Source organism: Gymnodraco acuticeps, unplaced genomic scaffold, assembly GCF_902827175.1.
Source record: "Gymnodraco acuticeps unplaced genomic scaffold, fGymAcu1.1, whole genome shotgun sequence".
Classification (NCBI taxonomy): Eukaryota; Metazoa; Chordata; class Actinopteri; order Perciformes; family Bathydraconidae; genus Gymnodraco; species Gymnodraco acuticeps.
Window position 1 is genome coordinate 37501 of NW_022990677.1, and position 14398 is coordinate 51898.

A 14398-nucleotide genomic window follows, 5' to 3' on the forward strand; every position below is an offset into this window, starting at 1 on the left:
TGTGTGTGTGTGTGTGTGTGTGTGAGTGTGTGTGTGTGTAGGCTTCAGTGTGTGTGTGTGTGTAGGCTTCAGTGTGTGTGTGTGTGTGTGTGTGTAGGCTTCAGTGTTTCAGTGTGTGTGTGTGTGTGTGTGTGTGTGTGTGTGTGTGTAGGCTTCAGTGTTTCAGTGTGTGTGTGTGTGTAGGCTTCAGTGTTTCAGTGTGTGTGTGTGTGTGTGTGTGTCAGCTTCAGTGTGTGTGTGTGTGTGTGTGTGTGTGTGTGTGTGTGTGTGTAGGCTTCAGTGTGTGTGTGTGTGTGTGTGTGTGTGTGTGTGTAGGCTTCAGTGTGTGTGTGTGTGTGTGTGTGTGTGTAGGCTTCAGTGTTTCAGTGTGTGTGTGTGTGTGTGTGTGTGTAGGCTTCAGTGTTTCAGTGTGTGTGTGTGTGTGTCAGCTTCAGTGTGTGTGTGTGTGTGTGTGTGTGTGTGTGTGTGTGTGGGCCCTCACCTGTGTTAGCCCCTGCTTCTCGTTAGCATGCTCCTCCTGCAGCTCCCCCCTGAGAGCATGCGCCTCCTGCAGCTCCTCCCTGAGTCTCTGCAGCTCGTCGTGCAGCGAGGCCAGCCGCCCCCCCCCCCGCCCTGCTGCAGGCTGCTCGCCTCCTGCAGCTTCCTCTGCAGCAGCTTCAGCTCTCCGCCCAGAGAGGAGTTCACCTGCAGCAGCTGCTCCTTCTGGAAGCGCTGCTCCTTGGACTGCCGCAGTGTTAGCGTTAGCGTTAGCGGCGTTCACCTGAATAATGATATCTACCTGCAGACTCACCTTGTCGTCCATCTTCCTCTGCAGCTGCACGATCTTGTTCTCCATGCCACTGTTGAGCTTCTTCAGGTGCTGCGCGGAGCGCGCCTCCACCTTCAGCTGCTGCACGCGCCGCTTCGCCCGCACGCACCTGAAGGCACACTGCAGCGTGATGGCCGCTGCCCGCGAGCGCTGGAACTTCCTGCGCTGCAGCCAGCCTCGAACGCACCGCTGGATGATCATTGCCTTGTGGTGCAGGAGGAACTGAGGAGAACCAGGAGGAGCACCGAGGATCAGGTCACGTGACAGCTCTTGCTCTGAAGGAGAAAGGAAGTGCTTACCTCCTTGAAGATGCGGCGAGTGAACGTGCCGCGGGTGAAGGCCTGGATCGTGACGGCCGCCCGTCTCACCCTCAGGAAAGCCCGTCTGTCTCTCACCATACGCAGCTGCTTCTGACAGACGAGCGCAGCGCGGGTCTGCCGCAGGAAGTCAGCATGCCTAAACAAATGAAAGCATCGGGAGATCACGTTTACATAAATACATAATGATACATTACTACACTCCAGATGTTGAAGATATCTCCAGTGTTCCCAGGTGTTTACGCACCATCCCCCAATATGTGGATTACCTCTCTGTAAGCTAGGGTTAGGGAATGCTCCGGCATTGGGACAACATTAACATGGGATCACTCCGGTCATTGTACGTACTTCGTCTCACTGGAATATTAACGGTCAGATTGAATACAACATCGACCCAATTTCTCCGGTCAATGACGGGAGAGTTTTGAAAGTGACAAAACACTGTTTTCACACATTTAAAAACACTTAAACAATTAAACAATGTTTACCCAGGATTCAGGCACCTTCCCTGGCTTGTAAAATGTGGTGATGCGCCCTGGAGGTATCAGACTATTTAAAACATGTATACCCAGGATTCAATCACTTTTCCTGGCTTGCAAAGTGCTGTGAAGCAGCCTGTTCTCTGGGTGCAGTCTGGGTGTGCATGGAGGGGTTTAGTCCGAGTGAGGAGTGCTCAAGTGTGGGAGGATGTGTAAGGCAGAGGAGGGTAAACAACAAAGTTAAAGTGTGAACCTCCAGCAGGGCAGGTGGTGCTGTGAATAAGGCCGAATATTGATGCTGGTGTGCGGACAGTAAAGCACCACAAAAGCCATTACCTTTAAGTGTCACCAGGGGCATGAGGTTCTGGAGGGTGTGAACATCTGTGTTTAGTCCGTGGGGGAGTGCTTAAGTCCGGGGGTCCGGGGTCTCACGGTGTGCGAGGTTATGGAAGTATGCATGATTTTCGAAATTCTCGAAAAAACGGCTAAGTGCCAACGGAGGTGGGGCTGCAAAAAGCTCAAGTCTTCGGCGCTTCCGGCGGAAGCCCCGGAGACATTTGCACCCCCCCGTTGCATTTTACAATGGAGAGGGGAATCAAGACCTCCCTTCCTCCGTCGAAAAAATTAATTCATGTTTTCACAGCTACCATCTGCACGAAATCGGAAACCCGGTTTTTGAGAGCACTTAGAAAAAAACGGGCTATTTTCCATCATAGAGAAATCATGGAGGAATGCATCCGCTACATGAGCACTTTGGATCGGATACAATTGTTGCCTGGAGGACCCCCAATCATGGTTCTTACCAAACTTTAAGTTTTTGAACTGGTCTCTGGATGAATTCAAGGGGAGTTGGCACGGAATAATGAGACAGTATTTTCGGATACATTTTATCCATTTTCACCCTTTTCTCTGGTTCTTCCAAAAGTTAACTTAGACTTTTTCTGACTCTGGAGGAATGTAACGGGAGTTGTCAGGGGACTGTACCTGCATTAAGAGACACTATTTTGGGATACAATTTCTCCATTTTCACCCCTTTTCTCTGGTTCTCTGATGCCTGGAGACCCCCCCCAGCCTGGTTCTTAACTTTAAGTCCAAACTGGTCTCTGGAGGAATGCAAGGGGAGTCGAAAGGGGACTCTTCTTGCTGTTCTCTCCAAGTGAGGTTCTTACCCTCATTACCTCTGCCCTCCCTACCACCTGTCCTCTGGACCCTATCCCTTCAAACCTCCTTCAGACTATCGCTCCTGATATTCTACCGTTTCTCACCCATTTCATCAACACTTCTCTAACTTCTGGTCACTTTCCAAACAGTCTCAAGGAGGCAAGAGTAAACCCTCTCCTAAAGAAACCCACTCTCAACCCGTCTGATGTTATAAACTACAGGCCTGTCTCTCTCCTCCCATTCCTGTCTAAATCACTTGAACGCGCTGTCTTTAAACAACTCTCCTGTTATCTCCATCAGAACAACCTTCTGGATCCGCACCAGTCTGGTTTCAAGGCAGGTCACTCCACAGAAACTGCTCTCATTGCTGTCACGGAGGAACTGCACACTGCCAAAACTGCATCCCTCTCCTCTGTCATCATCCTGTTGGACCTGTCTGCTGCATTCGACACGGTGAATCATCAGATCCTCCTTCGCACTCTCCAAAAACTTGGAGTTTCAGGCTCTGCACTTTCCCTCCTCACCTCATATCTGAAAGACCGTACCTACAGGGTGACTTGGAGAGGGTCTGAGTCCGACCCTTGTCAATTAACTGCAGGGGTCCCTCAGGGCTCTGTTCTTGGTCCCCTCCTCTTCTTCCTGTACACAAACTCACTCGGATCAGTCATTAGCCCGCATGGTTTTTCATACCACTGCTACGCTGACGACACCCAATTAATTCTGTCCTTTCCCCGCTCAGAGACCCAGGTCGTCGCACGCATCTCTGCTTGTCTAGCTGACATCTCTCAGTGGATGTCTGCTCATCACCTCAAGCTCAACCTTGACAAGACTGAGCTGCTCTTCCTTCCGGGAAAAGATTGTCCCACTCTTGACCTAACAATCAACATCAGCACCTCAGTTGTTTCCCCGACTCAGACTGCAAGGAATCTGGGTGTGACCCTAGATAACAACCTGTCCTTCACTGCAAACATCGCTGCTACAACCCGTTGCTGCAGATACACGCTTTACAACATCAGGAAGATACGTCCCCAGCTGACACAGAAAGCCACGCAGATTCTGGTCCAGGCTCTCGTCATCTCACGCCTAGACTACTGCAACTCCCTCCTGGCTGGTCTACCTGCATGTGCCATCCGACCTCTGCAGCTCACCCAGAATGCAGCGGCTCGTCTGGTCTTCAACCTTCCTAAATGTTCCCACACCACTCCGCTCCTCCGCTCCCTTCACTGGCTTCCAGTAACTGCTAGAATCCACTTCAAGACACTGGTACTTGCTTACCATGCTGCGAATGGATCTGGCCCTTCGTACATCCAGGACATGGTTAAACCGTACACCCCAGCGCGGGCACTACGCTCTGCATCAGCCAAACGACTTGCTGCACCCTCTCTGCGAGGGGGACCCAAGTTCCCATCAGCAAAAACACGTGGGTTTGCTATCCTGGCTCCAAGATGGTGGAATGAGCTCCCCATTGACATCAGGACAGCAGATAGCTTACACACCTTCCAGACTGAAAACTCATCTCTTTCGACTCCACTTCGAGCGATAGATTTATTAACAAAGCACTTATATACTAATAAAGGACTGGCTTATCTAAAGCCAGCTGAGTAGCACTTGAAATGTTTGGCTCTATGAAACCTGATGTACTTATATGATTCTGTTTTCTTCAAGGTTGTGTCTTCCTGGTCGAATGTACTTATTGTAAGTCGCTTTGGATAAAAGCGTCAGCTAAATGCAATGTAATGTTTGTCTTGTCAAAATTGAGGGGTGTGTTTGAGGGGAGGGCCCTGGCTGTTTCGGCAGCCTCCGCTCCTCTCTTCTCTCCCTCCCCGAGACCAGCTCGTGCTCCCGCTGTAAAAGGCAGGTGCGCGGGCACCCACTGCCACTCACTCTGAGCCTGGCTCCCGAGCAGCGCGTTCTCCCCGGCAGTCCGCCAGCAGATGAAAAACACCCACCTCTCCGCCTCTTCCGAGGGACGAGGGAACCGCGTGGGGGGCTCTGCTGGAGGCTCCTGCCGGGTGCTCCGTCCTGCGTTTCACCGGGACCCGGCTCCAACACTCGGAACTCTGACTCCAGCGCGGTGTGGCGGCCTCGCCCTGCCCATCCACCGTGCGCCCTCCGGGTACCTGACTCCCCTGCCTCCTCCGGGGGCAGGTGTGAGGGGTTCAATGCCTCCTCCCCCCGCTGCGGCGAATACCGGAGCGGGATGGAGCGCCCGGAGGTACTGTTGTCCCCACGTTACCATGTTGTCTGGAGGATAGGACCGAGAGATGACATACTCTCTACCCGGGTTACAAGTCACTATTTTTGGACCCTTTCTTTGCTTTACCCCGGTTCTATCACTCTTTCCTCCTTTGACCATAAAACGTGTTTCCTGCTGGGGTACTGCCTGGTTCCGGGGCACCCCAAACCCTCTCATGGTCGGGCCACCATGAATTGATGCATCGGACTCAATGTTGCCATCACCAGCCCCGCGTTGGTGCGGAGGTGGGACCATTTAACCCGGTGGTAACCCAAGTCCTCCTTTGGTCCGTGTATCAGGCATTGAAGCATCGAACCCATTGTTGCAATCACCGGTTACGCTAACGCATATAAACGGAGAAACACAAAATAATTGAAATACAATTCTCTGTTTCAGTAAGGATGTCGTCCGAATGCCCGGTGTGCAGACTCTTCTGTCTGGCTTTGAACAAGCACCTTAAGCACAAACATGCAGTGCGTAACTTGGAGGAAAGAGGAATCATTCTTAAAATGGCTAGTGGCCGAATAAATGTTCGGACCAAACCCTGTCCCATCACAGGGTGTTCGTATGCTGGGAAGAAACTAGACCGTCATGTGACTCATGGCCACCCTGAGTTATCCCGAGATGAAGCACATCAGGTCCTGGCAAGGCTGAAGCATAGTGTGGCCCTGCAATTGCTCCATGACCTCCGAGAGACTAATCCCATCATTGGAATGGCTACATCATTGGATATAGACAATGAGGAGGAATACCCGGTGCACCCTCCACCCTTCTCCCCACATACTGAGTGTGACGAAGAGGACTGCAGGCAGGTGATGCTGGAAAATGTGGCATTGAGGGCTCAGAAGGATTCCCTCATTGATGAGGTGAAGACCCTGCGCTCCAGGCTGAAAAAGGGGCTAAAACCCAGGTTGAGGAAGAGGAAGAATGTATACTATTTAAGGGCCTGGCAATCTCAAGTACCTCCGGCATAAACACAGCCGCCTCCGGTAGTCAGACCCCTCTCAAGACCCCGGTCAAGACTGTCATGCGGTCTCCAGCAGCCTCCGGTAGTCAGACCCCTCTCAAGACCCCGGTCAAGACTGGCATGCGGTCTCCAGCAGCCTCCGGTAGTCAGACCCCTCTCAAGACCCCGGTCAAGACTGTCATGCGGTCTCCAGCAGCCTCCGGTAGTCAGACCCCTCTCAGGACCCCGGTCAAGACTGTCATGCGGTCCCCAGCAGCCTCCTGTAATGAGGACTGGCCCTCTCCTCACTGGTCCACTGGGAAGGGACGGGGGAATACCATGCGTGAAATCACGTTGCCTCAAAGCATGGAGACGTACATTCAGACATACAGGGATCATTGTGAGGGTGTCGCACCGACAGTAAAACGGAAAGAAAGTTGTCTGTCCAATGTCAGCCGGATAAAGAACTTCCTCGTATTCATGGCCCATGGTGTTAACCGGCTGTCAGATTGGCTGTTCCTAAAAGACACGGAGAGGGTCCGTGGCTGGAGCGAGTATATTGTAAAGTCGGGCCGGGCAGTCACAACATCGCTGTTGTTCCTGAAGAATGTGAACCATTTCCTGAGGTACTTGTCTGAGTCAAAGCTCCGGGGGTGCAGGCTCACCCAGTCTGATATGACCCACATCATCAGAGAGGTGAAAGCCAACATGAAAGACTTGAAAAAGTCTGTCACTTTCCACCAGTTTAAGATGAAGAGGAACAAGCTGGATCGTCTGCCGAGCCAGGCGGAGCTTCTCGCCGCCATGGCGGCCGCTGAGAAGCGCATCCCTGATCTCCTTGACCTGATGGCTTGCAACCCGACTTCAATCACCCAGTACCTGCTATATGGCTATCTAACCCTCCATTGGAGCCTACTGTATGGCCACCGTCCGGGGTGTGTACGCCAACATGACCAACACTGAGGTCTTGGAGGCGGACATAAGGGGCACTGCTGAGGGCTACATCATCCATGTGCAGGATCACAAGACTGCCAAGACATTTGGCGAAGCACAGCTGGTGCTTACAGTAAAGGAGTTTAGCTGGGTCATGCGGTGGATGGGGATAAAAGAGGGCTTGTCGGGTCCTCAGAATGAATTATTCCTTTTCACAACGGGGACGTACGCCTCCAGGAACCTGAACGCTCACTTGAAGAGGGCTTGGGCTGATGCTGGGCTAGAAACAGCCGTCACCTTCACAATCCTGCGCACTGCCCTGGCTGACAATATCAAGCATCACCAAGATCCAGAAAGCAGGTCGATTCTCGCCAGGTTTATGTGTCACGACGTAAGCACTGCAGACCGGTTCTACGCGAATACGCCTGGAATAAAGGAGGGATTGAAGATCCGCTCCATGTTCAGGGCGGCAGCAGCTGCAGCAGCATCATCGGAAGGAGTTCTACCGCCGTCAGATACCTCCGAAGAGGACTCAGAGGCGGATAGCAGCGATACCTCTTCTTCAGGACCGGTTGATACTCCTGATGAGGGGGTAGAGGCCGTGGACTCAGCCTGTTTCCCTCGGTGCACCGTACAAGTTAGACGGCTAATATGGCCGCCGGGCCCCTGATAATCATGTTTTTATCATGTTATTATTATGTTTATTATGCATATTGTGTATACTGTTTTTGTAAAAATAATGTGATAATTAAATAAATAAAAAAACATTTTAATAACGTTTAAGATTCCCAGGGGTTGATACAGTGCCAGGTATCAGACTATTTAAACAAAGTTTACCCAGGATTCAGACACCTTCCCTGGCTTGTAAAATGTGGTGATGCGCCCTGGAGGTATCAGACTATTTTAAACAACTTTTCCCCGTCTTTGAAACACTTATTCCTGGGTTTTAGCCTGTCATTTTGCAAGATATTATTTAACATTGAAGCTCTCCTGGAAATTGACATATTCTGTCCATCTCCAGGAGAGCTTCAATGTTAAATGATATCTTGCAAAATGACAGGCTAAAAATCTCTTCCAAACGTTTAAAAACACTTCCTCCGACAATTTAAACATTATTTCTGGCTTGTAAAGTGCAGTGGTAGTATCAGACTATTTAAAGGGTTACCAGGGCGATGAGAACATCCTCCACAGGAGGGTGGGTGGTGCTGCTGTGAATAAGGACGAATATGGATGCCGATGGGCGGACGATAAAGCACCGCAAACTCCACCCCCCCTTTAAGGTTACCAGGGGCACGAGGTTCTTGAGGGTGTGATCATCTGGGTTTAGTTCGTGGGGGAGTGCTTAAGTTCGGGGGCCCGGGGACCCAAGGTGCGCGAGGTTATGGAACTACGCATGTCAGGGACAGATGCTGGAGCTGCTTAGTCCGTCATTTAGGGGTCTCGGAGCGGCCACAGAGAGGTGCTTTTCGCGCTCTGTCGCCTGGTAGTGTGAAATAGCCTGTTTGCTCATGTGAGGGAGCAAACCTGGAGCTGCTTAGTCCGTGATTTGGGGCTCTGTGAGCCGCCACAGAGAGGTGCTTTTCCCGGTGTATTTCATGGAAGTCTGCCATAGCCTGTTTGCTCATGTAAGGAAAAGGTCTGCCATATGGACAGAGTTAACATGGGACTTGTCCTTCAAATGTACACATGTCCGCACAATGGAAATGTGATGTCAACTTCCAATGCAAAGTCCCTGCCACCGGCAGGACACATTTGACCAACTGTAAACCAACACTTGGGGGTGCTCTATGCATGTGTCTGAGGGTAAAATAATCATCATTCTGTATATAAATATGTTTGTCAATATCATGGACATTTCCTTTTAAATTGGGGTCCACGAAGCTGACACAAGATACCCACAGATAAGCACTCATCTCGGACTAAAATCCTCAATGCATAGCAGTTTTAATGGCATTTTTGTTATTCAGTGTTACCAGGGGCACGAACTTCTGACCGGTGTTCCCTCTTGGTGTAGTCCGTGGGGGAGTGCTTAAGTGTGGGTACACAGGTTCGCCTGGTGCACAAGGTTATGGAGGTGGGGGTCTTGCTGGTGCTCAAGTGTCCATATACGTCACCCCATATTCACATAACTTTTACCTGCCTTAAGAGACAATATTTTGGGATACAATTTATCAATTTTCACCCCTTTTTTCTGGTTCTTCCAAAAGTTAACTTAGACTTTTTCTGACTCTGGAGGAATGTAACGGGAGTTGTCAGGGGACTATATCCGCCTTAAGAGACACTATTTTGGGGTACAATTTATCCATTTTCACCCTTTTCTCTGGTTCTTCCAAAAGTTAACTTAGACTTTTTCTGACCCATGTACATCACCCTGGATCTCTGCCTGTGTGCCTGTGAAATGCCTGTGAAATGCTGCTCTCTCCCTCTGTTCACATCACTTTTACCCAGCTTTCACACACTTATTGCTGGGTAAGAAAGCCATGTGCATGACCCTGGATCTCTGCCTGTGTGCCTGTGAGTGTGGGACCCTGCTTACAGCAGTGACTCTGCTGTACATTTCACGAGTCAAATGTGGATGAAATGGACAGGTTTCAAGCTTCTTTCCTGGGTTACATAGTGCTGTGAAGCAGCCTCTCCTCTGGGTGGGAGAGCGAGGTGCTGGAAGGAGCTCACTGGGTCACAGCCTGCTGCTGCTGCTGCTCTCTCTCTCTCCCTGTATTCACAGCACTTTTACCCAGCTTTCACACACTCATTCCTGGGTAAGAAAGCCGTGTGCATCACCCTGGATCTCTGCCTGTGTGCCTGTGGGACCCTGCTTACAGTCGTTGGGGCTCTGTCACTTTGGGTAACCGCACCACTGTCAGACGTCTCCTGAGAATGGACGTCCATTCTCTCTAAATAGGGTTAGAGTTAAAAGGTCTATCGAGAGAGGGAGGCTGGTCAGAATTGACCCACCAGTCAAGTCTGTGACTTGTGATGTGAATTTCTCCGGCCGATACTCGTAATAAATAAAGTGTTTGACTTCAAAGCTCGTCCCGCGGGCCCACCACCTACGGGAAACATCAATGGGGTCGGGTGCGCTGCCAGAAGGGTGGCAGTGAAAGCGGAGGGTCTCGACGGACCAGACCCGGGCGACAGAAGCTGGCTTTGGGGACGTGGAACGTCACCTCTCTGGGGGGGAAGGAGCCGGAGCTTGTGCGGGAGGTGGAGCGTTACCAGTTGGATCTGGTTGGGCTCACCTCTACGCACAGCGTCGGCTCTGGAACCTTACTTCTGGATAGGGGTTGGACTCTATTCTTCTCCGGAGTTGCTCAAGGTGTGAGGCGCCGGGCGGGTGTGGGGATACTCACAAGTCCCCAGTTAGGTGCTTCGTTGTTGGAGTTTACCCCAGTGGACGAGAGGGTCGCCTCCCTACGCCTGCGGGTTATGGGGGGGAAAACTCTGACTGTTGTGTGTGCTTATGCACCCAACAGCAGTTCAGAGTATACGGCCTTCTTGGAGACCCTGGAAAGAGTCCTGTATGGGGCTCCTGAAGGGGACTCTTTAATCTTGCTGGGAGACTTCAACGCACATGTGGGCAATGATGGAGACACTTGGAGGGGCGTGATTGGGAGGAACGGCCCCCCTGATCTGAACCGGAGTGGTGGTTTGTTACTGGACTTCTGTGCTAGTCATGGATTGGCCATAACAAACACCATGTTCGAACATAAGGATGCTCATAAGTGTACGTGGTACCAGAGCACCCTAGGCAGAAGGTCCATGATCGATTTCGTTATCGTATCATCGGACCTGAGGCCGTATGTTTTGGACACTCGGGTAAAGAGAGGGGCGGAGTTGTCAACTGATCACCATCTGGTGGTGAGTTGGGTCGAGTGGCGGGGGAAGCCTCTGGATAGACCTGGTAAGCCCAAACGTGTAGTTCGGGTGAACTGGGAACGTCTGGAGGAGGCCCAAGTTCAGGAGGCCTTCAACTCACACCTCCGGCGGAGCTTTTCGGGCATTCCTGTGGAGGTTGGGGACATTGAACCAGAGTGGTCGGTGTTCAAAGCCTCTATTGCCGAAGCCGCGGCGGGGAGCTGTGGTCTCAAGGTCCTAGGTGCCTCAAGGGGCGGTAACCCTCGAACCTCCTGGTGGACACCGGTGGTCAGGGAAGCCGTCCGACTGAAGAAGGAGGCCTTCAGGGATTTGTTATCCCGGGGGACTCCCGAGGCAGTTGCAAGGTACCGACAGGCCCGAAGGGCAGCAGCCTCATCCGTGGCCGAGGCAAAGCAGCGGGTGTGGGAGAAGTTCGGAGAAGACATGGAGAAGGACTTTCGGGCGGCACCAAAGTTGTTCTGGAAAAACTGTCCGACACCTCAGGAGGGGGGAAGCAGGGAACCATCCAAGCTGTGTACAGTAAGGATGGGACGTTGTTGACCTCAACTGATGGAGTGTTAGGGCGTTGGAAGGAACACTTTGAGGAACTCCTGAACCCGACAACTCCGCCCTCTATGTTAGAGGCAGAGCTGGAGTATGACGGGGGATCAACACCAATCTCCCGGGGGGAGGTCACTGAGGTCGTCAAACAACTCCACAGTGGCAAAGCCCCGGGGGTGGATGAGATCCGCCCGGAAATGCTGAAGGCTCTGGGTGTTGAGGGACTGTCATGGTTGACACGTCTCATCAACGTTGCGTGGAAGTCGGAAACAGTACCGAAGGAGTGGCAGACCGGGGTGGTGGTTCCCCTATTTAAAAAGGGGGATCAGAGGGTGTGTGCCAATTACAGAGGCATCACACTACTCAGCCTCCCCGGGAAAGTTTACTCTAAGGTACTCGAAAGGAGGGTCAGGCCGATTGTCGAACCTCAGATTGAGGAGGAACAATGCGGATTCCGTCCTGGTCGTGGAACGACGGATCAGCTTTTTACTCTCGCAAGGATCCTGGAGGGGGCCTGGGAGTACGCTTATCCGGTCTACATGTGTTTTGTAGACTTGGAGAAGGCGTATGACCGAGTTCCCAGGGAGTTACTGTGGGAGGTGCTGCGGGAGTATGGGGTGAGGGGGGTCTCTACTCAGGGCCATCCAATCTCTGTACTCCCAAAGCGAGAGCTGTGTCCGGGTCCTCGGCAGTAAGTCGGACCCATTTCCGGTGAGGGTTGGCCTCCGCCAGGGCTGCGCTTTGTCACCAATCCTGTTTGTAATATACATGGATCGGATTTCGAGGCGTAGTCATGGGGGAGGGGGTCTGCAGTTCGGTGGACTAAGGATTGCACCACTGCTTTTTGCAGATGATGTGGTTCTAATGGCTTCATCGGTCTGCGACCTTCAGCACTCACTGGATCGGTTCGCAACCGAGTGTGAAGCGGCTGGGATGAGGATCAGCACCTCCAAATCTGAGGCCATGGTTCTCAGCAGGAAACCGATGGACTGTCCACTCCAGGTAGGGAATGAGTCCTTACCCCAAGTGAAGGAGTTCAAGTATCTCGGGGTCTTGTTCTCGAGTGAGGGAACAATGGAGCGTGAGATGGGCCGGAGAATCGGAGCAGCGGGAGCGGTACTGCAGTCGCTTTACCGCACCGTTGTGACGAAAAGGGAGCTGAGCCAGAAGGCAAAGCTCTCGGTCTTCCGGGCCATTTTCGTTCCTACCCTCACCTATGGTCATGAAGGATGGGTCATGACCGAAAGAACGAGATCGCGGATACAAGCGGCCGAGATGGGTTTTCTCCGCAGGGTGGCTGGTGTCTCCCTTAGGGATAAGGTGAGAAGTTCGGTCATCAGGGAGGGACTCGGAGTTGAGCCGCTCCTCCTTCGCGTCGAAAGGAGCCAGTTGAGGTGGTTCGGGCACCTAGTTAGGATGCCACCTGGGCGCCTCCCTAGGGAGGTGTTCCAGGCACGTCCAGCTGGAAGAGACCAAGGGGTAGACCTAGGACCAGGTGGAGGGATTATATCTCTTCGCTGGCCTGGGAGCGCCTTGGGATCCCCCAGTCAGAGCTGGTTGATGTCGCCAGGGAAAAGAAAGTTTGGGGCTCTCTGCTGGAACTGCTACCCCCGCGACCCGACCACGGATAAGCGGGAGAAGATGGATGGATGGATGGACTTCAAAGCTCCAACTCTCCTTGTGTCTCTCTGAGTCCTGACTCTCCATTGCTGCAGAAGTTTCCCTTACACGTGAACTACACGTGAACTACATCTACAACATCTCCAGGTGAACTAAAGGTGAACTCCAGGGTCAGGTTACCTGCGGGCCATGAAGCCCCTCCCGTATCTCTGCAGCGTGATGGCGGTCTTGCGGACCTTCAGGAAGCGGACTCTCTGCAGCCAGCCGCGCACCGTCTTCTGGATCCGGATGCACGCGGAGCGGAACCTGTCGGCTCGGAGCTTCTCCAGGTACGCTACCTGGCCGGCCCGGAAGAAGATCTTCGTCTTCCCGAACTGGAACATGTCGGGCTCCTGAGGAACAGCAGGGTCACACTTTATATTAATAAGCCTATTTATAAGTAATAAAGACAATATTAAAACGTGTGTTAGCATCAGGTATTAGCATCAGGTATTAGCATCAAGTATTAGCATCAGGTATTAGCATCAGGTATTAGCATCAGGTATTAGCATCAAGTATTAGCATCAGGTATTAGCATCAGGTATTAGCATCAATTATTAGCATCAAGTATTAGCATCAGGTATTAACATCAGGTATTAGCATCAAGTATTAGCATCAGGTATTAGCATCAGGTATTAGCATCAGGTATTAGCATCAGGTATTAGCATCAAGTATTAGCATTAAGTATTAGCATCAGGTATTAGCATCAAGTATTAGCATTAAGTATTAGCGAGGTTCCTGACCTTGATGAGCGTCTCCAGCAGGTTTTTACACACCAGCTTCTTATCGGCTAATGTCATGTCTGACTTCTTTAGCAGAACCCGGTAGCGGCTGAAGAAGTCCGGGTACGTCCACCTGCAGACACATTACACATTACTGACAGCTGAGCTAACTCGTGCTAAGGTACATAGCATTTATGTAATTTAGTTATTTCACTTAAAACTGTTTAACAAATGGGTTTGGGTCTGTAGCTAACGTTAGCTACATGTCTAGCTAACGGTAGCTACATGTCTAGCTAACGTTAGCTACATGTCTAGCTGGCTATCACCTGACTTCATGACTGTGTGTTCTTTGGATCAACTGATACCACATATTTGAATTCAAAATGGAGGAAGAAGAGGAGGAGGAGGAGGAGGAGGAGGAGGAGGAGGAGGAGGAGGAGGAGGAGGAGGAGGAGGAGGAGGAAGAAGTGGAGGAAGAGTTCTCACCTGGATGGATACCCCGCTGCACTGATCCTGATCGTCTCCAGGACTCCACAGGCTCTGAGCTGCTGCACCGCTCGCTTTGAGTCAAACCTGCAACATCATCATCATCACATCACCTTCCTCACATCACCACATTAATAAAGCGTGGCGTAACGCCTCGTCCTTCCTCTCTCTTCATGTCTGCGGTGCGTTCAGGGTCTGACTCGGGTCAAGTGACCGCTCTAACAGCAGGCTGCTT

The 14398-nt window shown here is 51.7% G+C and overlaps 1 protein-coding gene across 1 annotated transcript in view; it reads right to left on the minus strand.

Annotated features, from left to right (window-relative positions):
* Positions 1-14398, minus strand: part of myo5b (myosin VB) — a gene marked incomplete at both ends in the record, with an annotated part of 72587 nt that overhangs the window by 34477 nt on the left and 23712 nt on the right. The window contains 7 exon segments of the mRNA XM_034230116.1: positions 482-607; positions 610-723; positions 791-1030; positions 1108-1264; positions 13097-13308; positions 13699-13810; positions 14164-14250. Of these exon segments, the coding sequence (XP_034086007.1) occupies positions 482-607; positions 610-723; positions 791-1030; positions 1108-1264; positions 13097-13308; positions 13699-13810; positions 14164-14250 (1048 nt within the window).